The 26,774-nt window shown below is 43.6% G+C and overlaps 1 protein-coding gene across 1 annotated transcript in view; it reads right to left on the bottom strand.

The window, feature by feature from the left end:
* Positions 1-658: 658 nt before the first annotated feature.
* Positions 659-26,774, bottom strand: part of DRD3 (dopamine receptor D3) — a 42,878-nt gene continuing 16,762 nt past the window's right edge. Inside the window, exons 3-8 of the mRNA XM_058731350.1 lie at positions 23,420-23,532; positions 14,296-14,438; positions 8,508-8,704; positions 7,324-7,401; positions 3,470-3,815; positions 659-2,327 (exon numbers count right to left, since the gene is read on the bottom strand). Coding sequence (XP_058587333.1) covers positions 2,131-2,327; positions 3,470-3,815; positions 7,324-7,401; positions 8,508-8,704; positions 14,296-14,438; positions 23,420-23,532 — 1,074 coding nt within the window. The 3' untranslated portion in view covers positions 659-2,130. The remainder of the gene's footprint in view (positions 2,328-3,469; positions 3,816-7,323; positions 7,402-8,507; positions 8,705-14,295; positions 14,439-23,419; positions 23,533-26,774) is intronic.

Genomic DNA, 26,774 nt, shown 5'->3' with positions numbered 1-26,774 from the left:
GATACACAATATTTGCTATTCATTCTTCCTCATAAATATATTAGTGCTGATGTGGCCTATGTTTTTATTTTTAGTACTCTAATTTTGACACGGAATTTTATTAATTTTAACCCACTATCCTACTTGTTTTCTGTTTATTGTGCATGGGAAAATCTAGGAATCATGTACTTTTACCTCTTCAGATATGTAACTGTCTCAGTCCCCAGTTCTGCTTGCACCATAAACCTACTGAGCTAGATGGTATAAGGTACAAGAACTGGTGGGCACACAAAACTTTTCCACTGAGTTAAAATATAAATACTGATATACACAACAACACGTTAAAAATGCTGGCATTAAAAGCATTCAGGAGTAACAGGTAACTAAGTCACTGGGGATATATATTTCCTTCTTATACACGTAAGGGTTAGAGGAATAAAGATTGGGCAAAGGAAGACTTGGATTCTTTGTAAAGTTCTTGTGCACTTTAAAGCTTTACCAGCACTGGGACACCTGGGTGGCTTAGTCCATTAAGCGTCCGACTCTTCATTTCAGCTCAGGTTATGATCTCACGGTTCGTGGGTTCCAGCCCTGCGTCAGGCTCTGTGCTGACATCAGGGAGCCTGCTTGGGATTCTCTTTCTCTCTGACCCTCCACCGTTTATGCATGCTCTCTTTCTCTCTGTCTCTTTCAAAATAAATAAATAAACTTCTAATTAAAAAAAAAAAAGTAAAATATTACCAGGATTGCTGTGGACATCTGTCATGCCTGTGCACTAACAGCTCTTAACAGTAAATTTATTGAAGTTCGATATGATAACACTTCATAAATTATCTGTAAATTGTATCTTGATTCTGTAGTCAATAAGAAATAGCTTCTGTAGGTGAACAGGTAGTGGTGAGAATATTCAAGTTCCTTCTAAATGCAATTTTGAATGACATCGACACATTATTTTTATAATGCCTTTAATTTCAGTTGTTGGAGTGGTCACGTTCAGATTCTGCACTAGGCCTTTATAAAGACTGTCTGTGTGCTGTCTTTGGACAGCTACATGCCTGGTGCCCTCAGTTCTGAGGTCTACTGGCAGTCTAGGGGAGTCTCTTCCATGCTCACAAATGAACAAACATAGGAGCAGGTGGTGGGATCCTTGAGGGCAGGAGCTGTTTTATTCATTGTCATATATCCAGAGCCTGGGAGGTGACCGGCACTTTGTAGACACTTAGGACTTACTGGGTTTAGGGTCTGAAAGTATTGGGTCTCTGTTAAGCAGGAGATGAAGATGCCTGGGAATAAAAAGTTTATAGCATTATGAAAAGCATATCTGAGGCATGTTATGAACTGCATGGTTTAAAGTGATACTACAGTGGGAGCCATCATTCCTTTTCCACTTAACAACCTCATCCTGAATTACTCTGAGGTTGAGTCTCTGGGATTATGGGAATGGAGTCAAAGGGTCTTCTTAGGTAGACCTACAATACAGGGGTAACAAGGTTTGAAAGGAAGCCCATGTCCCAATGTGGGACAATGTCTTCCTCAGGGCGAGGAATTTTCCTCACCAAATGCAGCCAGATTCTACAGAGAGGTAGAAGCACTGGCCTTGTCCTTATAGTTCAGGATACAATGAACTAAAGGAATGACCAAAAGGGTGTTGGCCCACAAAAGTACAGGGTCAGCCTGATAGTTTAATTATAGGCTCGAAGGAAGAGAGACTGGCTGTTTTGCAAGATGGTTTACTGGCTGAGATTTCAAGGACCCCTGGCGAGTTGACAATTATGAGATCTGTTCATTTTTCCTTCACTGTGATGAATCATGCCTCGGATGACAATTTGGTGTGTGTGTGTGTGTGTGTGTGTGTGTGTGTAGAGTCGAGTCACGTTTTATCAGCTTCTCTCTGAATTATTGCTTATCATTCAGGGACCTCCCAAGCACTTGAAGATTTACAGGATGAAGTCAGAGTTTTAGCTGGGGAGGTAGAACATTCTGTTTAGGAAGAAGCAGTTGGTTACACCTGCTACTCAGGGATGTCCTGGCTCCAGGAATCTTCCTACCCCATGCCAGAGAACATAGCACAGTCTTTCTCAGCAGGCCCTGGCCAGTTGCCCAGTGGCCTGGTAGCTAAAGGTGGGCACAGCGAGTATGTTCTCCTCTCCTTCAGCAAGACAGGATCTTGAGGAAAGCTTTACGGAACTCAACATTGAAGGTGGTATAGATCACAGGGTTGAGGGCACTGTTCACGTAGCCCAGCCACGTGGTGGCGCTGTAAAGCTCTGGGGACACATGGCAGACTTGGCAGTGGGTATTGAGAACGTGGGTCAAAAAGAAGGGCAGCCAGCAGACAATGAAGGTCCCTGGGTTACAAAGGAAGAGAGAAATTGGGTAAGGGGTTTGCTTACTCTTTCTGTTATAACAATGAAAATGACTCATGGTTGTTTGTTATCTGCCAGCGGCTATGCTGGAATTTTACATACCCGTTTATTTGTATACCAACCCTATGAAGTAGGTGTGATTAGCCACTTTTTTGGCGGGGGTGGTGAGAAAACTACATGCTTACATCTTTGATTCATCTCAGGCCTTTGTTCCTAAATCAGTTTTCTAGTTTGCTATTTAGGTAGCTCTTTACCAGTCTTTTCTACTTCTCAATTCAATTCAAATGTTTATTTAATGTCTAGCTGTGTGAGACCTGATCCTAGGCACTGATAGGGAAGAAGACCTTAAAGACATGACTGACAGTTCCTGCTGTTGAGATTACATCTAGATGTTCTCACAAAGTCCCTAAGATATGAAAAAGTGAGGTTTGTCAGTGACAATGAACAGAATAAATTGCCTTCACTAATTCTATATGGTAACTGTGACTTATTGATTTTTTTCTTAATTTAAATAAATCCTCTATTTTTCTCCTATAATGACTAACCCTGATTTTATTCATAACAGGAAACTTGGTAAATACAGAAATGTGAAAGAAGGAAAATAACCATCCACCACTCAAAGACAATCACTTTTGACATCTTGGTAAATTAATTTTCGTATTTTTTTCTCTGTATTTAAAACAATCTAGATGTTATTGCACCATATGACTGAATTTTTTTGCATCCCTATCTTTTTCACTTAATTTAGAATACAAGTAAGCATTTATAAAATATCCAATATGTGCCAGAAATTTTTATTGAATTGTTATCTTCTTTATTATTTGATTTGTCCATTACAACTCCACGTGATAGGCAACAAACCCAATAGCTAAATGGAGCTCAACTAGGCCACTTGTTAAATTTCATGTTTCGTAAATTTCAGCCTAGGTCTTTTGAATTTTCACTGGAGTTAACATTTATACATAACCCCTCCTCAGTTGTATTGCAAACATTTATAAATATGACAGCTATTGAATTTCCAATTTCTGACAAATGCGGTTCCTTAGTACCCCGGGTCAGCTCCACCAACTCAACCTAACCCGACCAAATCCAATGCAACTCAATGCAACATGACCCAAACTCACCAAGCACAATGGCCAACATCTGGGTTGCCTTTTTCTCCCGAAGTGGCACTCCGCGGGATTGCAAGGGCCCCAACTTTAGAGATGTCGACAACCTGCCATTACTGAGTTTTCGAACCTCTAAGCTGAGCTTGGGTGCCATGGTGGGGCTGAGGGAGTTCTGAGTCCTCCCCTCCCTTTTCAACTCTCCTCCTGCTTCTTGGAAGCCTGGTTGCCCCAAGGCAGTATCTTGGCAGATGCTGTAGTAGCGCTTCAGCTCCAGGTGTGCCCGGCCAGGGGATAGTGGCTGCAGGTGGGACAAGAGAGGGTCCTGAGACTCCTGGGGACACTGTTTACCTTCTGAATGTTCCTGAAAAGGAAAGAGGATGCAAAAAGTTAGAGGAAACCATCATGTTGTGAAACCTACATCTGAAAGTAGTGGGATCATGAAAAGTTACAGTATGTGAAATCTGCTTCTGACTTTACAACTAAAAAACACCCATCAGATATAGAACATTTGAGAATCACAATAATCCCCTTAGGAGGGTCGTATAGGGTTATAGCCTGGCCTTTTTGAGCTAGAATGACCTGGATATACAGAGGAACACATTAAATGACACTACTAAGATGTAAATAATAAAATCTGGAATGTGGGGAAGTCTGTAAGATAAATGACTCAGTTTCCTTTTTCTCCAACAAATAAATTGCGATGAAAACAACAGTAACATTTACCAGTTGCAAAGTATGGGTCTTATTTGAATTTTGATTCAAATAAACCAACTACGAAAAATTTACAAAACAATTGGGGTAATGTGAACACTGATTGGATATTTAATGATATTAAGGAGTTATTGATTTGATATTAAGGAGTTATTGATTTGCTTAGTGTGATGTCTTGTGGTTACATGTTTATAAAATAGTCTGTATCCCTTAGAGAGTCTTACAGAAATATTTTTGGCTTAAATGTTATGATACTTGGGATTTGCTTTGTAAGAATCCAGTAGGCATGGATGAGTATAGGTGGGAGTGTAGATGAAATAAGACTGGCCATGAGTTGATAATTGTTGAAGCTGGCTGATGGCTACTGAAGGATTTGTTATATTTGTCTTTCTACTTTTTTATTTTTGAAATTTTCCACAATAAAAAGTAGAAAGAAAGAAAGAAAGAAAGAAAGAAAGAAAGAAAGAAAGAAAGAAAGAAAGAAAGAAAGAAAGAAAGAAAGACAAACCCAGGATTTTCATCTCAGCTTTCCTACTTATCAGATATATCCTTGGGCAGGTTAATTAAATACCTCTGAGCCTCATTTGTAAAACAGAAAAGAAATTGGGGAAAAAAAAGGTTTAGGATGAGTAGACCCTGAGAGTAAAAAACTGCAGCTATTTGGATATTTCTGGTATTTGGCGGGGATGTATGTGTTCAACATCTGAACTTCTTTCTATGCTTGAAGAATCAGACTCTGTCAATCTTGAGTAGTAGGCAGGACCCCTCAGCTCCCATTATTGAAGCCATAAAAGCCATATGTTTACTCTCCCCACATCCTCACTGGTCATCTAGAACTCTGGCACATAAACCAAGCCCAGCAAATTAGAGAATTGTACCTAAGACCTTGAATTGGAGCTTGTGAAGCAGGGAGACTTTAGAATATGTCTAGCAGTTGGGGCACCTGGGTGGCTCAGTCGGTTAAGCGTCCGACTGGCTCAGGTCATGATCTCATGGTTCATGAGTTCGAGCCCCGCATCAGGCTCTGTGCTGACAGCTCAGAGCTTGGAGCCTGCTTCAGATTCTGTGTCTCCATCTCTCTCTGTCCCTCCCCACTCGTGCTGTCTCTCTCTCTCTCTCAAATATAAATAAAAACATTTAAAAAAGAAAAGAATATGTCTAGCATACTGTGGCAGTCAGTGTCCAGTGTCCTAGGTCTTCCAACCAGATTCTTCCTTAGGCAGGAACAGCATCATCTGAAGTTATTCTTCATTGTCTGAGCTACTTTGGTATCCTTCTAGTAAATTCCTTTTTCTGTATGTTAGTCAGTGTTAGCAACCAAGAATGCTCACTACTTTCTCCTTAGTTCAAGGAATCACAGTGCTAGTGCACTGTACACACTCAGAAACATTGCTGAATGAATGAATGCAATAGGCCTTTAATATGATACAGTATTTTTAAAACTCTGCTCCATAGAGGTGTTTATAGGGATTCTAGTATAATATAATTTTAAAATTTTTGATGGGGTTTTAAAATAATTCATATAAACATATTGTGTTTTTTTAATTTTTAAAATTTATTTTATATATATATAGAGAGAGCACAAGTGGGGGAGAAGGGCAGAGGGGGAGAGAGAGAGAGAGAGAGAGAGAGAGAGAGAGAGAGAGAGAGAGAAAGAATCTTAAGCAGACTCCACGCTCAGCATGGGGCCCAACCCAGGGCTCAATTCCATGACCCTGGGATCCTGACCTGAGTCGAAATCAAGAGTCTGATGCTCAACTGACTGAGCCACCCAGGTGCCCTAGGCATATTGTGTTTTTATCTGAATGGCCATTTATAACCAATATTATGATTGTGCTGGCATCTAGTAATCTAAAAGTGACAATATTTAACTTCAAATGCATTACTTCTGAAACTAAAGGACTGGGGACAAATTCTTGAGTATTCTTGTGAAATCTCAGGTTTGAGAACATTGATCTAGTATAATTTGTCTCTATTTTACAGATGTGGAAACTCAGTCCTGAAGAAGCAAAGTGATCCTTTCAAGCATATATATTGGTGAGTGTATTTTTCAGCTCTCTGCAAATGCTCATCACTACCGTCATGACTGGCATGAAGAAACACTGGATTCCTCTGGGTCTGGCTGACAGAGCCCTCCACTCCCAGGTGGTAGGACAGGACCTGTTTCTCCATACTCCTGGCAATGCCAGCCTCTTGGCTCTCCATTCTCTCGTTCTTCCTTTTGGCCTTAGAGTCTCCTCAGACCTTAGATCTGCTATAGGCAACTTTAAAATTCTTACCTATTTTTAAAAAATTATTTACAGGGGCACCTGGGTGGCTCAGTTGGTTAAGCATCCGACTTCGGCTCAGGTCACGATCTCATGGTATGTGAGTTCGAGCCCCACGTCGGGCTCTGTGCTGACGGCTCAGAGCCTGGAGCCTGTTTCAGATTCTGTGTCTCCCTCTCTCTCTGACCCTCCCCCGTTCATGCTCTGTCTCTCTCTGTCTCAAAAATAAATAAACGTTAAAAAAAAAATTAAAAAAAAATTATTTACAGCAAGAATCTCTATCTGCTATACCAGGCATGTGTAAAAAGTGGTTAATTAACTATACAGAGATCGGACAAAGCTCAGACCTTCATCATTATGAGGTTTTGAAATGTTATTCCTAATGTTTACTTGGAGTTCAGGGAGAGGCATATTGATCTTCTATTTAACAGTTCCATTCTGTGCTCAGCTTACTTGGGAAGGCAGGGCTGGATTGAAGTAAAAGGACAAGGATAAGGGTGACCACAAAATTGTCTTGGTTTTCCCCCATATACAGTGGGAAACAGAACACTTGAAAGTCTCACATTAGCATCTCTTCTCTGCTTTTTTCGCTCTGCCCATGTATGCTTCATTGATACCCTGTTCCCTCTAGGCAGGTGACTCTGGATGACATCCTCACACCACACCAAGAGTCAGTGGCTCTAGTCATTGGGATCTATCTCCATAGTGATATGCTTTCTGAATATCATTTGGAGATTCCTATTCTGGAGCTCAAATCAGGATCTCATATTTATTAACAAGTAAGGGATTGGGGCCAGTCCATTCTGGGGTGGAGGTGGAAGCAAGTCAAGTCAGCATCTTGAGAAAATGTATCCTATTCTTCTCCTATAATCAAAGCCATGGCTTACTTACCATTTGCCCCGTGGCATCTGATGGAAATCTGTCCCTTATTGAAAACTGCCGAATGGGGTGCAGCCTCAGACAGGAAGACTAGGGTAGGTTGAAGGAGAAAAAGCTGTAGGTTAAGTTCTACATGGTTGAGCCATATAGATGTCAATGTTTGAAATATAATATGTTCCTATCCTCAGTCTCAGGTCCTTACCTCTTATTTCATGGGGACCAATATTCTTGTTCTACCCAAGTCTTGGAATTTCAAATTTGAGAGACTGACTCTCACTCAGGTCATTATAGGTTAGTCTAAACATCCAAATTGGACCTGCCTTCAAGATCAAATTCAGTTCTTACTCTGTTTATGAAGCCCTTTCCTAAGCATATTGACCTCTATTTTCTCATAACCTCCACAGCACTTATATTTTGGTGCTTAATTGTCTTCATCTCAGTTCATAAACATCGCGTCCAGTTTGGGGCTGTTAGTTAACTTTGAGTGGAGGGAGGTGTGCTTTATTTGCTTGTCTGGATTCTAAACTCCATGAAGGCAGAGGCTGTATAATATTCCTGCTACCCCTTCTTTAGCATATTGCAAGTGACTGGTATCCATCCATTTATGCTTCAAGTACATCTTGTGCCAGACACTGGGATAAGTAGGCTTTATAGCTCAAGCAAGTGGAAGATCAGTGCTGAGGTAGCTCTCCTTTTCAGGGCCTTGAAAGGCCCCATAAAACACATCATCAGTTTTCCTTTTCACAAGCTGGTCAGCATCTTGACACAGGGGCAGATCTAGTAAGGAAAAGAGGTTTCCGTGGACCCCGGTGATTCTTAGAATAAGATGTCTGCTAAAAAGTCAGTCCTGGGGACCTACCAGTGGTGCGTGGGACAACTGCACACTAAGACTGCGAATCCTGTGTGACATTTGAACTTCTGGCCATTTGGGAGCAATGAAAAACTTTGATGGAAAGGAGAAGTCTAGAAACCATCCTATAATATTGCCAAGCAATTTGAGCTCCAAGGAAGACTAGCAGTGCACTTTTTGATTTAATTTCCTACTCTAAAGCATAGCTAATCCCAGCGGATTAGAAGGTGGGTGTCAGATGTGTGTCTCCTGAGGGGCAGTATGGCAAAAGCATGTCCTGCTGGACACAAGGCTGGAGGCCACCAGGCTGGGGACTGTTTCTCCTCTGTCCCTCCAGGGTGCTTACTTGTTGTGGGAAGCTAGGTCTGACACTGATGCACTGACTGTTCTGTCGAGTGAGGATCCGTTTCCGTCTCCTCTGTCTCAACACCACATAGATCCTGGCATAGACAAGGACCGTCACTCCAAAGGGCAGGTAGAAGGACACCACTGAAGAGTAGATGACAAAATCAGGGTTGGAGATGGAGCAGACGGTGGGGTCTCCTATGAGTGAGAGAAAAGGAGAAAGCAAAGCAGTTTGCCAAGTAGGAGACATCAGTGGGGAGTGTACAATATGGCCTCATATCTTGTGTGGCATCTCCACCATCTAATCCACACAGAGCTTTGGGAAGCAGGGTTTCCCAGCCCACCCACTCCCTCATCATGTCTCGGTTCACATCCTACCTCATATGCAGAGGCTCCTAAAATCCAGGAGCAAAAGTGGGTATAAGTATGCTTCTATTTGTGGAAAAATGGATGTACCCACACATGGACACACACATGTGTGTGTCTACATACTTGTTTTAAGCATTGTCTTTAAGATTACTAGTGTTTGCTTCTAGGGAGGGTCACAGGGCAGCTACCAATCTAGGGTAGAAGGGAGACCTACATATATGTATGTGTATATATATTCCCTCACACCTTATGTTTTACCATGGGCAAGAATTTATTTTCCCATTAAAAATATCGAAAGCATATGCATGAGAAAGAGCAAAGAGAAAACACAGAGCTATTTCAGAATCACTGACCCCTGAAGACCCTCAGTATACCATCACTGAGCCTGCAATGTCATCCTGTCCTTTCTCTCCTATCTGGGTAAACTGCTGCCTGTCCCTAGATTAGGCTTTGAGATCTCTCCCACAATTTCTCCATGCTTGAAGTCCTGTGAAGCCTGTCAGTGGGCAGAGTGACACTATGGTGAGCAGTGAGTGGGGCCCTGCCCCAACTCTCATTGGGTCTGGCCTGAGTGTATGTCTTGTCAGTGGGGCAGCAATTCTGGAAGATTCTCTCTGCTGAGTCCCAGATGAGGTGGTGAGGACAGTGAGTCCTCTCCCCCAGGAGATGAGGTGCTTTGTCTCAATTATTTCATTGAAATAGTACTGTGCTGTTGGTACAATAACTATTGGGTGAGTCCAAGAATGATGAATATATGAGCAAAGCAGACAAATGAGCATTTTGCAGGAGCACAGAAGCAGTCATTGGCTGGAGCATAGAGGGGAAAGCCTCATAATGTGATTGATGATATTTACCCCAAATAATTTCAACATTTAAGGAGGAAAGGATGATAAGCACTCACCAACTTCCTATTTCAACAAAAGTATATGGAGCACCTACTATGTTCTAGGCACCATGCTGGGTGATAAAAACACTAAGTAGCCCTACTAAGTGGTCAAAGAGGCTTTTGTGAGCTAGCCTGGAAACCTGAGTCCCACAGAGGTGTGAAGGGCAGGGCTGGAAGCAGGTTGCCTTGACAGGTTCATAAACTTAAAGCTAATTGAAGGCTTTGTCTTCAGCTTGTTTCCAAAGACAGAAGAGCCTGATGCATCTGAATTTAGGATGAGTCTATTATTCTTTTAGTTTTGGGTTTCTCAACTGGGATCCCACCAGCTCCCATGTTCTGAAAGCCAGATGAGGTGTTCTGCTGCTCAAATCTAGATAGCAGTCTTCCATTTCCTTGTTTCAAAGGAAATTTAAGACCACTATTTTTATCTGTGAAATGAAGGGATTGTGCTGCCCATTCAGAGATTTTTAGAGTTTCCTCTAGAGCCACAACTCTCTGCTCCACTGCTGTCAATGATGGGAATTTCAGCTAGACTGCTGGGCCTCGGTGGGGAGCTGGGGCAACTCTAGTGAGCCAGGACCCCCAACCTTGAGACTCTCTGCAACCCAAGATCCTGCCTTATTTCTTATCCAGAAATGCATGTTGCTCTTTTCTCGTACAATGAGGACAACTCCAAGATGGAAGAAACTGATGTTCAACTTTTTTCTGCCTTGTGTTGTCTGACAATTCACAATCTCAAATAGCAGCCTATTTCATTAAAAAGAGCTCTGCCAGGGGCACCTGGGTGGCTCAGTCAGTTGAGCATCGGACTACAGCTCAGGTCATGATTTCACAGTTCGTGGGCTTGAGCCTAGCATCAGGCTCTGTGCTGACAGCACGGAGCCTAGAGCCTGCTTCAGATTCTGTGTCTCCCTCTCTCTCTGCCCCTCTCTCACTCATGTTCCGTCTCTCTCTTTCAAAAATAAATAAACATTAAAAAAATAGCTTTGCCAGAAAGTTCTTTTGTGTTGCACTTCTTAGTGAAAATCCATCCACTTCCAATATCAGGTGTCATTGGCAGTATCCTGCCCTTTTCTCCTCTACTTTTCACAGGGTGAGTAGAAAAAATGGCCGAGAGAAGTCATTTATATTGGGCTTTCGAATGAACTTGGGAACTTCCTTATAGATGGAAGAGGTGCTAGAGGAACCCACATCCATCACAATAATGAAACTGTACTGTGAAGGTCAGGCTGAGGCAGAGAAGGACGGCTGGGCTTCCTCCCTTTGAGTTCTGCTCACTAATTCCCTGAACTGTGCTCTAGGATGAGGTGACTGGTCTCTATGTCCACCAGCAGAACTACTAGTGCTTAGATTTTCTTTGGAGCAGGTGCATAGTTAAATTTTGAGGTATAGAAACCTTTTCTAATACACAATAATAACAACAATAGCATTAGCTCATATCCATTGGGCCCTTACAATGAACCTGAAGCTTGGATGTGATACATGAATAAGTGGAGGGCTGACTATCGTCTTATTAATAAACTTAAAAGTAAGAGAAAGCAGGGCGCCTGGCTGGATCAGTCAGAAGGGCATGTGACTCCTGATCTTGGGTTGGTGAGTTTGAGCCCCACGTTGGGTATAGAGATTACTAAAACAAAAATAAATTAAAAAAGAAACTTAAAAAAATTTTTTTGCAATAGAATAAATCATGTACTTAAAAAAAAGTGAGAGAGAGATTGAAAGAGATGAGACGGAAGTGAGAGTGTACATGTTAAGTCATGGGCATTTTCTGCCTTCTTAATTCTATATTTGAAAATCCTTTTGGAAAGATTTTTCTGAATTTTGTTTCTGGAATAATAATGATCTCACTGGTGACAACAACACCAATTAGCTCATCATTCTTCTGCACTTTAGATGTAGTCATTAACTGGGAACTCTGTCTAACGTCAGAGCTTGAGACTGTTTTAACTGTTACTAGGGTGTGTGTATCTGTGGGAGTGAGTAAAACAGCCCCCGCCAACCCCCATGAATAAGAGGAACCACTCACCCGAGTGAATGGTGGTGGGGATTTGTTGCTGGCCAGGGGCAAGCAGTGCCTTGGCCTAGCAGTGGTTGTGAGATCCCATACTACAAATTCCAACTTAGAATAATGTATTTTTGTATAGAAAGTAGGTTATAGAGGGTGGTTTAGTTATCAGACTAACCCAAAAAGCACATTTAACACTCATCAAAAATAGCATTTTATTTTATTTATTAATTTTTTTCTTAACATTTATTTATTCTTGAGAGACGGAGAGAGACAGAGCATGAGCAGGGGAGAGGCAGATAGAGAATCCGAAGCAGGATCCAGGCTCTGAGCTGTCAGCACAGAACCCCACGTGGGGCTTGAACCCACAAACTGCAAGATCATGACCTGAGCCGAAGTCGGATGCTTAACCAACTGAGCCACCCAGGCACCCCTCAAAAATAGTATTTTAATGCCAGGCAGCCTCTTAGAGTTGGGTTAGGGAATGTTGCTTTGGGGAGTAAGTGTGTGTCTACAACCATGTTTGTGTGTATAAAGTGTCATTCAGTGAAAACAACAAAGTAACTAATGGTAAAGAGTAATGCAAACATGATAGTAACATCGTATTTTAGGAACACCTTGAGTTAACTAGGCAAATATTTGTTGGATGATTCAGATGCTTAACCTTTAATGAAGCAGAGAAGGAAGCCTGACCTTGAGCATGCAGTGTGTGTTTGGCAGGTCTATGTATGTTATTCCAATTTATTCTTGACTTAATCATAAAAAGAAAAGCTCTATGAAGGAAGGAGAGTGGAATTATATCACATGTAGTGTCAGAGTCTAAGGTCAGTGATGAAAGTGAACATTATATAGAACTGAAATTTGCTTTGAAAAATCTCCTGAATCACATACAAAGATATACATGGTTTTATTACAGCCCTGAAGAGCAGTAAGTAAAGATGTGTGATACATAAATTAATATGTCATATATGTATTCTAAAGAGTTCAAACACGGCATGCAATTTTAGAAATGAAGTTACTAGGTTTATTTGCAAGAGGCCATATATACAAATAAATGCTGGTAACTTGCTGACTGAGTATATAGACTCAGTCTATATATTTCAATTTGCTCAAGTTTATGCTCCAGTGTATCCCAAATTTATCAATATGAAAACTTAGAAAAGTTAAGTAGATTGTTCAAGGAGACACAGCTGGTAAGTAGTAGAATTGAAGTTTGAATGTAGGTTTTTCTAATTCCAGAGCCTCTGTTTTCCTAAATGTGTTTTGACTTTTATTTTTTTTTTAATTTTTAAAAAAATGTTTACATACTTATTTTGAAAGAGAGAGAGAGAGAGAGAGAGAGAGAGAGAGAGAGAGAGAGAGAGAGAGAGAGAATCTCAAGCAGACTCCATGTTGTCAGCATAGAGCCCGATACGGGGCTTGAGCTTATGAACCATGAGATCATGATCTGAGCTGAAATCAAGAATTGGACGCTTAACCAACTGAGCCACCCAGGTGCCCTGTTTTGACTTTTAAATTATTGGTCAGCAAATGACTCTTTGATGACTATTTATAAGTTAGGATTTGCCTGTAATTATATGCAATGTGTTACATATAATATCTGTGTATATATAAATACACAGCTATGTGATTTGTACATATATACCAGAAATTAATGATCTTAGAAGATAGTAGGACTTAAATCAATCCAAATGGACAAAATAAGAATTCCAGGTGAACACTAAAACATGACTCAATTAGTTCTCTTTTAGCAAATACTCAGTGTTTATTATCAATACCTGTAACCTTACTGTATATGCTAATAGTTTTCATTCAACACATGAAATCCCTGAGGCTGAAAGATGGACATGGAACAGTGAAAGAAGACTGACCCCTATGAGGTATAGATTTGGATCAGGGTCTTACGTCTAAAAACCAAACATCTCAGATATTCACATTGTTAATCCACATGTCCGTCAGTCCATCCATCCATCCATCTATCCATCCATCTGTCCATCCAATAGAAGATGTACCATGTCCCAACCATCATGGCCAGAATTTTTGTATATTAAGATATAGGAATATACTCTCAAATAATTTAGGGATCTATACTAGCTCTCAAATGCCAGAAATGATTTTTATTCAGTAAAAAATTAGAAATATAGATCCTGTTTAAGGGCTTTTGTAGCATTATTTTGCATTGTAAGCCCATTATGAATTGTCATTTTTTCATTAGCAAACTTCACCTGAATTACTAAATAGCTTAATTTGTTAACTGCCACATTGCTTCAAATGAATACAATATCATTTCTTTCAAAATAAGGATATGCTAGAGTTTTCACTAACTCGGGCAGAACTCCATTTGCCAATAAGTGATGAGATTTTGCTTTATGCTTCAATCAAAATCCAAAACATTGCAGCCTATGGTATCCTTATTTGATTACAAAGTATGCTGATCAGGGTCAGAAATTTCCAGGCTAAGTACCACTGATAGCCACTCAGGCGTGCTATGAATCGCATGGGTGTTGTAAGAGGGACCATCATGTTTACCTGTGGTGTTGAAGCCAAAGAGGAGAGGGCAAGACACGGCAAAGGCTAGTACCCACACGGCTGTAATCATGAGGGCCACACGCCGACAGGAGCTCTGTCCTGTGCCATGTTGGTAGTGGACTGGCATGACCACTGCAGTGTACCTGTGAACAGAAGGGGAGAGAGGATAAACATGATGAGAAGGGATGGGGGAATTGTTCAAAAGACAAGTTGATAGAGGCTCGTAGAGAACTAATTTGGGTGATACATGTGGCAGGAGAGAAACAGTTTGGTTGGAGGAAGAGAGAAAGGTTATTTGAGTAAAAATGCAGAAAAGCTGAGATAACAGAGATGAACCCACTGAGCAGGGAAAGGGAGAAAGAAGAAAAAAGTGAGTAAAGCAACAGACTGGGCGGCTGGAAAGCTTGTTTGCCAGTGGTGGTTGAGGACCAGCATACCTGAGCCTTGTATTCATGTACCCTAACCCTAGACTCTGGGTACTGGTCTGCGTGCCTTTACTTTCTCCCACAGTTTTTCAGGTAATGCTAGAACTGTGCCCAAAGAGGCTGTTCACCCTGCTTGTATCCTAATATAAATTCCGACCCTCATAGTGACAACTATTTCAAGTGGCAGACATTTTTAAAAAATAGAGATGAGTAATATCTAGTGAAGGCTTATTTCAAAATCCAGTTTTCATGCTCTCTTAGTCCATTCAGGCTGCCATAACAAAAATAGCATAGACTGAGTGGCTTAAACAACAAACATTTATTTTTCACAGGTCAGAAGGCTGAGAAGTCCGAGATCAAGGCACTGGCAGATTCATTGTCTGGTGAGAGCCCATTTCCTTGTTCATTGATGGCTATTTTTTCACTGTGTCCTCACGTGGCTGAAGGGGCAAAGGAGTGATCTGGGGTCTCTTTTCTAACGGCATTAATCTCATTTCTGAGGGCTTTACCCTCATGACCTAATCATCATCAAAGGCCTCATTTCCTAATACCATCACTTTGGGGGTTAGGATTATAACATATGAATTTGGGGGAGACATAGACATTCAGTCTACAGCAAAGGCTGTTGCATGGTTAATACACAGTTCTTTGTGTTATTGGACATCGTCTTTTCCGTGGCAACTCCTCTCACACATTTCCAGCTACTTAGCAGAAACATAGTAGGTCTTATACGTTTGCTTACTATGATGTCTTCCCCATTTATCCATGCATCTCTTTCCTACCAGCTGCTTTCTGTGATAGCCACAGCCTCCTGCAGGTCTCTGCTGCCAGGTTCTAAAAGGAAATTTAATCATGTCCTCCCCATCCCTGACCCCCCAGCTGGAAACTGAGAAAGGCAGAATTTCTGCCCTGTACAATCCCCAAAGTTGAATGTAGACTGAACTTGAGAATAGGACATGATGTCACTGCTGTGATTGGATTACTAATCAATAGACTGAGTTATTCAAAAGAGAGATTATCCTGGGTGGGCCTGGCTTAATCAGCCTTAAAAGGGATTGGGCAAGTTCACTAATGAGACCAGACAACTGCCTGCCTTGGGGTTGGAGAGAGATAGCTCCCAAACGATTTGTTACTTGATGGCCAAATCATTTTATAGCCTTGGTATTCCTCATAGGTCCTTGCACAAAGCAAGTAGGAAGAAGCTGTTGACTGATTGCCTTGTGGATTCTGAAGGCCTTCCACATGAGAGGACAATTCTAATTCTAGTCAGGCTCAAGGAATCCAGTGTGCATTTCTGTGTCCATAGAGGCTTAAGTTTTCTTTGTCCTCTCAGTGTCCAGGGAACATAGAGGCCAGATTCAGGGTAGGATCCTCCTTAGCTCCCTTGTGTGTCTCAAGGAAGGGGAGAACAGCCCCTGGGCGGGAGGGGGTGGGGCACATAAGCTCCTCCTCTCTGTGCCAGCCTGCCTAAATCATCAGCCCCTGGTGCACCTGGCCTTGGAGTTCATGTGTTACATTTGCATTCCCACAAGAGCAGCTTGAGAGTCAGCTCTGAGGGCTGAGATGGAGGCAGACTCTGCAGGACTTGGCCTTGGTACCATGATATGTGACAGAAGTGGCTCCTTTCTCAAGGAGAAATAGAGGTCCTTATTTAATAAGTTCAAATTAAGATCCCACCACCAACCCCAAGGGAGGCCTGTGGGAACTCAGTTCCCCTCTTCTGATGCACAGACATTATAAATCCTGCCTGGAATCCCTAACTTGGCGATCAGGGAGCAGGCCTGTAGTACCTCGTGTTCCTCTAGGCTTCTCGCTCTCCTCAGGGCTTTGGACTCAGGGCAGTGGGCTGGGGCTTTGAGTCAAATATGTCTGGCCCTCAGCAGTGATCCCTGAGGCACCTTGGAAGAAAGACTGAGCCTTGAAAACAGCTGTTGGGAGCTGGGTAGGAGAGGTGTGACCAACTTCCTCCTCTCTAGACCAGCAGTTGGTCCGGGGGCCTTCTATTTACATAATGTCTTTTGATAAAAAAGAGCCTGGCTCTCCAGGTGGAAACAGCCCTAATTTGTACCATTTGTCAAGTTCCATGGTAGAAGTACTCCCACCTTTGCCCATTTCAAGCCACACCAAAGGTTTACTAACTGGTTCAGAAATTCTTAAAATGTTGCCCTTTCAGCTCTTGCCAGCTATTAGGAGCTGGCTCCAGGCATGCCGCTGAGCATTTTCCTAGGTATGCTTCAATGTTCAGCAACTCCTTGGAAGCTCCTGTTAATTCAAGAAGTGTGGGGAATGCTGGCTCCATTTTCTAGAGGAGGAATCAGAGACATAGAGAGGTTACGTGATGAACCCAAGGTCCCACAGCTGGTCGTGGAAGAGCCAGGTCTCCTACCGCTGAGGCCAGTGTCTCTCTGGTGTGCCTCACTTCCTCTCAAGGGCACTGTCAAGTCTCTGAGGCCTTGTGGGGAAAAGGGCTTCCTCAGGAAAGGCGGCATTCTATTCGAGAGCACGTGGGATTCCCAGAATTTTCCCCAATTAGTTTGATTCTATTAATTACGGGCAGGGGTGCGGTGGGGGCAGCGCTCCTGTTAAAATACAGATTCCCAGGCCACAGGCTAATTTAATTAAGTACTTCCAGAATGGAACCCAGAAATGTGCATTTTTAAATGCACCCCTACCTATCGTGGGGCCCATCCGGGGCTTGAACTCACGACCCTGAGATCAAGACCTGAGCTAAGATCAAGAGTCCAAGGCTTAACCGACTGGGTCACCCAGACACCCTAAATGTGCATTTTGAACAAGCAAGTGTGTCTTACAATTAGACAAGTTTGAAGTCTGCACCAAGGAAAATTTCCGTCAGAAATTCTTGTAACGGTTAAGAAGTGAGAGACGACGCTACATTTACCACTGTTATGTTACTTTTTTTTTTTTGGTATTATTTTTTAAACATGATTAAACTTCTGGAATAAACGAGGCCCCCAAATTCGCCTGCAGGGTTTTCTGCCAGGAAGCCTGTTGCGGGTGACCGAGACAAAGGTGCTGTTCCGGAACTAGCCATCGGAGGGCACCATAATGCAGCGAGAACTGCCAGCGCGGCAGGGTGAGAAGTTCACCGCTCACCTGGTGGCGTTCCGGACCCCGTGGGGAGGCAGGGGGGCGGGGAAGGCTCGGCTCTGCAAGTTCTCGGAGGCCTGCGGCGGCCCAGAATTCCCACCCGGGTAGGCTGCTCCACAGCTGGTCTCCTCCCGAATCGGCCGCAGGCGACCGCCGGCAGCGAGGGCAGGGCTGGACGTAGACGCGAGCAGTTGGCGGGCCTGGGCTGTCTCTAAGTGCGGCCGCTGCTCTCACCGAGCTGTTCCAGAGCGACTCTGCGCGCCACCTCGCTTCCTCGCCTCCTCCTGTTTGAGCGCCTAGCTCACCGGGCTCTTTCCGGCGTGGCTGGAGCACTGGCAGTGTGTAAGGTGGTTAAGTCTGTGGCGGTCGGAAACAGACTGATAAGCGTCTGAATCCCAGTTCTTCCACTTAATTGTGTGGCCATGGGCCAGAATTTGGCTTCTCCGAGATACAATTCCCTTATGTGTACATTGGGGATAATGATTCAGCCCGATAGGGCGGTTATGAACACTAAATAAGATTATCTCTGTGAAGTCTTTTAGCACAATGCCTGGTACCTATTCAACATTTAAAAAGCCCCATTATTATTATTATTATTATTATTGTCATAGTATTGTGCTAGCCCAAAGGATCTGTGATTATTCATATGGATGAGTTTACGGGTATCTTCCCCTTGTTCCTGGGAACATTAAAGGGAACATTATTTATCAAACAAATATATATAACACTTTCTATGTGCTAGGCAACTGTTTGAAGTGCTTTACAAATAGTAACTCATTTGATTCTTGTAATAACTGTGTTACTATGATCTCCACTAAACAGATAAAGGAACAGAGGCCCAGAGAGGGTAACTGACTGGCCGGTGGCCACATTGCTATTAGGTGGTAGGGCCAGGATTTGTAGCCAGGCAGTGGGGCCCCGGAGCTGAGGGGCCCAGAGTGTGGCTAGGTGCCTCTGCGCAGGGCAGTGTGCTATAGAAGAAAGCGTGTGACTGGATCCTTACTCCTGCACCTACCAGCGGTGTGGTGTGAGCAGACTACACAGTCTAGCCTCAGACTGTTCACTTGTAAAGTGGGGATAATACACCTGTCTCGCTGGGGTGTTGTGACGGTTAGCAATAATGAAAAGCTTTTAGCGTGGCACACAGTACATTCTGCACAAGTGGTAGCTATTTGAGATTAGCACGCAGCAGCCAGGGCACTGAAGACATAGGAAATATGCCTCTTTTACTCCAAGTTGCAGTGGGCTGCCAGAGGCAGCATGGCCAGAAGCTTTGCTCTTGATGTCCCATCCCTACTTCCACCAGTGAAGGGGTGGCTCATTATAATAGAGTACTGGGGGGGGAGTCAGGAGGCCCCAGTTCTAGTCCCAGACCGAAGAGGCTGCGGGAGCCCCTACAAGCATGTAACATTTCTGCACAAAGGAGTTAAACTACGATGCCCCTTCTGGCTCCCAGTTCTGTGACTGGGCTTTGTAGGCTCCTCACTCTGCTGAAGCTCTCAGGATCCTGGCAGAATGTGACCTCCACCTGAAGCCCCGTCCTAAGGCAGGGGGTATGTGTGGGGGGCACTGATGAAGGTGCCTCCTCAGGAAGCTGGCATGCAGAGTGGGGGAGGAAAGAGACTGGTCTGGGTGGGAGGGCCTGAGTCTAACTCCCTGCCTGGGTTTAATGAGCCCCAGAGCTCTGTGAGGGCTGCTTTTCACCACCTTTTATTTGGTCAGACAGGGGGCTCAATAAATCTTTAGTTCTGTGGACTCCCCTCCTGAAATTGTTGAAGGAGAAAGCTTTTTGCAAATGACTGGAAAGCCCTTTGCAAATATAAAGTACTTATTTAGATGCAAACTAAAAATCCAAGGTGCCTGTGACTCATCTGGTACCTATTGTGCTTGCTGCAAAGACGCGGAGGCTTGCCTGTGTGATGGGTGCCATTTGAGAGCCACTTAAAGAACTCCCTGGTGAATGAATTTGGTTGCATTATTCCTGGGCCCCTAGCGGAGGACTCTAATTCTCACCACTCAGAACGTGTCCTCCTCCTCTGACACTTTCTCAGCCCTCTCCCAGAGTCAGTTCTGACCCAGGATGCTGTGGGAGGGGGCTGGTCCCCTGGGGAGGCAAGGAGCCAAGGAGGGGTGGGGGGGGGAAGTAGGGGTTTGTGCTTTTTAAAGAAGAAAAGGCAGCATTAATCCAAGCATCCAGGGCTATGCCTGAGAATCTAATGACAATAGTATTACTTGCTTTCAAAACCCCTTTTTATCATTTCCTTTTCTTTCCTATCTCTTACTACCCTGTTATTACATAGCAGGGCTTCATGGCCAAAAAATGCTGAATCCATTTGGTCAAGTTTGTCAGACTGGTGACTAGCATTGTGTGAAGACCAAAGGTCTGCATGAATGACTGCATTTTTAATGAATTGACCAGTGATTTGGCATCACATGAACAGAATTTAATGCTGTGTACTGCACACTGCCATGAAGGATGATGGAGACAGCTTTTCTAAGGCCTGTTTTCATTCCTGGAATAGAGAGGAGCCTCCATCTTGAGATTTGGTGAGGATTGGTTCATGTAGATGTACCAGCCAAGAAGAAAGCATCCTTCTCTGTTGCAGTCTAAGGCATGACTTGTTCCTCAGATTTCAGGTAGTGAGGGCAACGCCTTCTGGGAGTTGTCCCCTATGGGACAGAGCCAATTCAAGGTTTATCCTTTTGGTTGTGAAAGTGGTGAAAAGTAGAAGTGTCTGTCAAGCGTGGCTGCTGCCAGTGCAATGGTGCTCTTGTGCAGGCTAGGAAAAGGCCCCCTCTCCTGGCCGACTCAAGATTTGCAAAGAAACACTGGTTGAATTCAGTTCCCAAATGCTTGTGCAGGGCACAACCTGCACAACCTCACCTGCCAGCCCCATGCTTGTGAGTGTGTGTGGATGGAGTGTGTAGGCACACTCTTAAGAGGGTGGAGAGTAGGGTCAGGAGCCAAGAGGCAAGGAGGGGGCTGCCCCAGAGCCTCTTCTAAGAAGCTCCCTGCTCTGCTCTTCACCCACTCTCTCATGTTCTTCCTGAAGGTACACATTTGTGCTATAAGCGTTGGCTACCCTCAGACAAAGACCGCTCAGTTTGGTTTAATATTCTTTGTTCAAGGTCTGTAATAGACGCAGCAGGGAGACTCACAGTGATAAGGAACTAGGACTAGTATAAGAGTTTGGGGAAGTGGAGGTGATGATATAGCAAACTAGATGCAGCCTGCTACTTATGTAAATTATATATTTAGGTACTAAATGGCCAGAAATCACACAAAAGACTTAGAAGAGTTCTGTTCTCAGAGACCTAAAAATATTATAAAATCCCCAACTATCCCTTCATTTTAAAACAGCTTTATCAAGATATAAGTCACATGCCACATAATTCAATGTGTACCATTCAATGTTTTGGGGTATATTTATAGAATTATACAACTATCTCCCTTGATTTTGAAATACATTCTTTAGTGGTGGGAGATCCAGCTGTATGGACATGTTCTTTAATTTTCCTTCTCAGGTGGATAGCCAATCAAAGGATAAAGTCAAAAGACTATCCAGTTGACTGGTTGGCCTGCAGTATCACTACAGGGAGGGGTTTTCACATCCATTCTTCAGTCACTGTTCAAGACTCCCATTTCAGCCCGTGAAAGGGAGTTTAGGGTGTTGATAGGGAGGGCACAACCCTGGGTGATGCAAATGTCCAACACAGGGAAATGAGAAGGACCTGCTTTAGATCCTCTAGCGTAGTTACAGAAAAAGCGGTATGAGAGTTCAGGGGTAACTGAATCAAGTTTGTAGAAATTGACAAGTGTGGTAGACCTTGAAGCAAGAGAGGAACTCAGGCAGGGCAACCCAGAAAGTGATGAAATTGAAAAGATAGACGGAGGCTATATTGTAGAAAACTTTGAATCCTAGGCTGTGAAGGTAGTTTTAACATTTATTCCACAGGCCAAGGAGACGCTGAAGGGTTGTGAGTAGGGTAATGGATGTTTGGACTTTACTTCTGGGGAGAGTAATTCTGAGAGTGGTGTGCAGGACCAGTCAGGAGGCTGTGGCAAAAGACTGGGGGAGAGGTCATAGGAACCTAAAATAAGCAGGCATAGTAAGAAAGGAAAGATAGGGGCAAACTGGGGGGAAAATGGCAAAAATGGAGTCTGTAAGCCTTGAGTGCTTAGATGTGGGAGATGAAGAAGAGAGAGGAGTCGAACAAAACTGAGATTGTAAGGCAATGATGTTGCCAATAAGGGACGATCAAATTAAGATGGTTTTGGTTCTTTGATGGTTTGGCTGTTAACGTGTTGCCTTGAAGGAGCCAGTGAGGTATCTAGGTGGTAATGGGGTTTGAAACTCAGGGGAAGTATTAGGGGTGTAGCTGGCAATTTGAGGAGGCTTAGCACAAAGCCTAAGATTATGAACTTGGAGTCAGACATGAATTCAAATGCTGGCACTGCTCTGTACTAGGGGTGTGACTTTAGGCAAATTCCTTAATTCCATTCAGAAGCCCGGAAATGAAGATAATAATAGCAGCTGAGTTGTGAAGATGAAGTGAGTTAGTGCACGTCAAAACCTTAGTCCAGTATGGTAGATTCTCAGTGATTGGCAGAGTTTGTTTGGGAGTGAGTGGATGGTTTTGCTGGAAGAAAGAGTATAGGAGGGAGAAAGGATGGAAGAGGAGGGAGGTGGGAGGGGACTCAGAGAAGGGAAGGTTGGAGGCTCTTGCGTGGCAACAGAGGCTGTGGGCTGGAGAGCAAGCTCCTTTCCCCAGGGCCCCCTGTGGGCCTGGAGATGTTCATGAGAGCGATGAGCAAGTCCAAGGCCCAGGCAGGGGAAAAGGGAAAGAGGAGAGGAAACAAAAGGAGAGGAGAAGTGAGGAACAGAGGCTCCTAGGGCCAGGGCTGGGCACTCTTCGGTAGGGAAAGCGAGGCTGCTTAGGTGGGACATGCACCGAGGTTACTCACAATCACAGAAATCCACTCCACCAACCAGAAAGCAATTCTAAAAACATCACTGTTTCCTTGTTTTCCTTAAACTCCACGAAGGAAATAAATAGATCGTAGCCATAATGCCTAAAATCGCCTTTCTCCCCATACACTTCTCTCTTCTCTCCCTCCTTGCAAATACTCCCAAGCATTTCTCTCTCCTCTCTCTTTGCCTCTTTCTCCTACCTCTTCATCAAAAACAAACAACATAATAATGGGAAATTTTTCCTCCAAAGTCTTGTCAGCTCACCTTTTTTGTCTGTGTCCTGCTCTCCCTTTTCTCCCAATTAGAAATCACAAAAACCCCAGAGGATGGTGGGAAGGCAAAACCAGAATCCTCTTTAGGGGTCTAGTAAGAAGGAAAGGCTAGGAAGGCTATAGGATAATTATTTTTCTCCTGCCACAGGGGTTTCTTCTCTTCTGCAAACATTAGTTTAAAAGAAAACGAGAGAGATGTCCTAAGTGGTAAGTTCTACTTGACAGTGACCCCAGTGTCCTCAAGTGCAAAGCCTGGGCCTCAAATATAGCAGAAGCAGCTTTCCCAGGCTGGTTTCCCACACCACCTGGCAGCCTAGACCTGGTAGAAGGGGAATCCAAGCTCTACCTGTCGATGCTGATGGCGCAGAGGTTCAGGATGCTGGCTGTACACATCATGACATCCAGGGTGACGAAAACATCACAGCAAATTCGGCTGAAAGTCCAGACTCCACCTGTTACCTGAGCATCAGAGACAAGGATGTTAGTGTTTCCCCCGACAACCCAGTCAAGTCTGTTGCCTTCCCTAGGCTAGCCTGCACGTGCTGACATGCCCTCCCTCTGGCTGGTACCATTGTTGCCAAGGGGAGTCAGACACTGAGGAGTTCCAGGCTGCTCAAGATGATCGGTCACCCAAGAAAGGACAGATTCACAGAATGTTAGAAAATTAGTGCTGGAATTAGTCCAGTGTTTCTGAAAGTGTGGTCCACAGTGGGGTGCTTCTTAAAGATACAGATTTCTGAACCCTTCCTTAGGTCTACTGAGTCAGAATCTCTGAATCTGGAGCCCATGAATTTTCATTAAAAAAATTTTTTTTTAATGTTTATTTTTGAGATGGAGACAGAGTGTGAGTGGGGGAGGGGCGGAGAGAGAGGGAGACACAGAATCTGAAACAGGCTCCAGGCTGTGAGCAAGCGGTCAGCACAGAGCCTGATGCGGGGCTCGAACCCACGAACCGTGAGATCATGACCTGAGCCGAAGTCGGACACTCAACCGACTGAGCCACCCAGGCACCCCCATGAATTTTCATTTTTAAATACTCCCTCTGGCCCTCTCCCCCACTCCCTCCAAATACACCAAGATTTGAGAATTACTGATCTAGTTCAAACTCAGGAGGCAACTAAAGCTCCTCGTGGTTAAGTGGTATGCCCATAGATGCCCAGCTGGTAGTGAGAAGAGCTTGGGTGATAGCCAGCTGTGTGCATTGTGCCAAGACTGCCTTTCTGAAGCCCTCCTCACAGTGGAGAGCTTACCATGTACCCAGGAAACAGGCTGGGAACACGTTTTTCATGACACTTACCTCTAAAATGAAAAATCTGTCTGGCTTCTGGTTTTAAAGCTTGGAAGCATTCTAGAACAATATCTGTAAGAACCTGTGTGAAGTAAGTCTGTGCCAATGTACCTTGCTTGGATGCCCTGGTTTCAGTCACCAGGAGGTGGGGGAACAATGGGTCCAGGGCATCAGAAAGGGGTGCTGATTCTATGACTCACGGCACCAGTGAGGATGGTCCTGGCCTCACGCATTTACATGTGTGTTCTAAGCTCCCAAGCTTCCTCCTGGTCATGCTTACAGAGTGCCAGGAACTTAGGTAATTTAATTGGTATCCTAGCACATTTCTATTTTATTTTAAAACTTTTTACATAAGCGAATCAAACCAGACATGTTCAGGGAGACTGTTACTTTCACAGTGCCCATAAACTCCATTCTTGGGCCCTGAGGCATTTGTGCCTCTGCCCTTGGGGACCATGCTTCTCAAGGGGAAACCTGTGAAGCTTTGTGCCCCTGGCTGTAGCTGGGTGCTCATGATATCCCTTCTGGGCAGGCCCAGTGGCTCTCTAAGAGAAAGGGGATTGAAAAACAGGTACACTAACCTCTGAAGTAGCTTCTCAAGGGAAAAAACAGGTATTGTCCAAATGAGAGTGTGCGAAGATGGTATTGTTCCTCTGGTTAGTTTTTCTCATCCAAGATTCATGTTATGTGGCCAAGTCACTTTACTGTTCATTTCTGATTTATTCCACTAAAGAAAGGTTGTGAAAGTCTCTCTTCCCTAATCACTTCTTTCCCCTTAGATTTATTTCTTTTTAGCACCCGATGTTAGCCCTGTATTTGGTCTTCTCCAGACTCTATTTTGAGAAGCCCTTCACCAAGGATATTTTGTTTAAAAGCAACAATGAAAAGTTCAAACTAGTGATGAAGTCGTTATTTTTGTTCATTAGGTTGTGGATTTACTTTCTTATAGTTCAGCCATTTGGCCCTATATAAATAAGGCCTAATATGAATTTATAGGAATTCTGAGAATGAGAAACTCATCAAAAGGGAGCTGTATAGTCATAATAACACAATGATTTAAGGGAGCCAGGAGAATAAAGGATGGTTTTCTCAGTACACTGGATGGTTGTATACTGTAAAAGCTTCTTGCAGAAGTTGAATTTTGTATACTAAGTCTCATTTTAACATAAGTCTACTATGCAATTTAGGTCTTAAATTGGGTAAAGCCTACTTTTTGTTTTGCAAAATTGTGAATGCCTGTGTCTGTGAGTTGGGGGTGAAAATGTAGGTGAGAGAGGATAGTTAGAATAATAGCAAACTCCAGTGCTTGCTGGGTATTCGTTCATTTGTTCATTCATTCACTCATGAAGCAAGTAGTTGTGAGGCCCCTTAGTTCGTAGAAGGAGGATTTGCTTTGTGTTTTAAGAGGTCTTAAAAGTGTACTTCAGGCCTTGTCCTTGAAGAACTTATGTGATAACTGAGGAGCAAGGCATTCTTAAATAAAATGACTAGAGATCATTATGAGATCCTAACATTGTTAATACAATCTAACATTTATTGAGAACTTACTCTGCACGAGTCACTGACCAACATGACCCATTCTGGGAATGTCTATACCTTTGAAGCTTTAGATTCTGAAAACTGAATTTGTTCTTTACTGTATGTGCCCTTAAAGCTTTTAGGGGACAAATGGTATGCTTACTTGATAGGAAATTGAATTACTGTTCCTTAATTCTGTAGGAACAGGGACTATTCTGAAAGAGTCAGTGGTCTCTGACATAACCTGTATTAGTACAAATAGCTAACATTTCTTGAATGCTTACTAAGTCTTGATTCTGCAAAGCACTCTACATACATGGCCTCTATTGCCACTTGTAATCCTATGAGAGACTGCTACTGTTTTTACCACAGAGAAAGGGACGAAAGCTGGGAGAGGGTCAGCACTTCCCCCAGGGTGGCACAGCTAGCAGAGGCAGACAGGGCATTGGGATGGAGGTCATTGGCTGCCCTGCTATACGGGGGTAGTGAAAGCACACACCTGGCAGGATTTTTGGTACCCTGCTTCTTTAGCCCCTGGAGGCCAAAGCCCTCAAGGTCTCCCCTGGCTTCCCCTGTGCCACCCTGTTCTGGTTTCCTCTCTCTTTTTTTCAAATCTTTATTTATTTTATTTTTTATTTCTTTTTTTGAGAGAGAGAGAGAGAGAGAGAGAGAGAGAGACAGAGGGCAAGCGGGGAAGGGGCAAAGAGAGGGACACACAGAATCTGAAGTAGCCTCCAGGCTCTGAGCTGTCAGCACAGAGCCCGACGCAGGGCTCGAACTCACAAACTGTGAGATCATGACCTGAGCTGAAGTCGGACGCTTCACCGACTGAGCCACCCAGTTGCCCCTACTTTCCTCTTTTCCTGTCCCCACTTCTACCATCAAATTTCCCATT

Source organism: Neofelis nebulosa, chromosome 5 (assembly GCF_028018385.1).
Source record: "Neofelis nebulosa isolate mNeoNeb1 chromosome 5, mNeoNeb1.pri, whole genome shotgun sequence".
In the NCBI taxonomy this organism is placed as follows: domain Eukaryota; kingdom Metazoa; phylum Chordata; class Mammalia; order Carnivora; family Felidae; genus Neofelis; species Neofelis nebulosa.
Note: the sequence above shows the minus strand (reverse complement) of the source record. Positions and strands in the feature narration are given on the sequence as shown.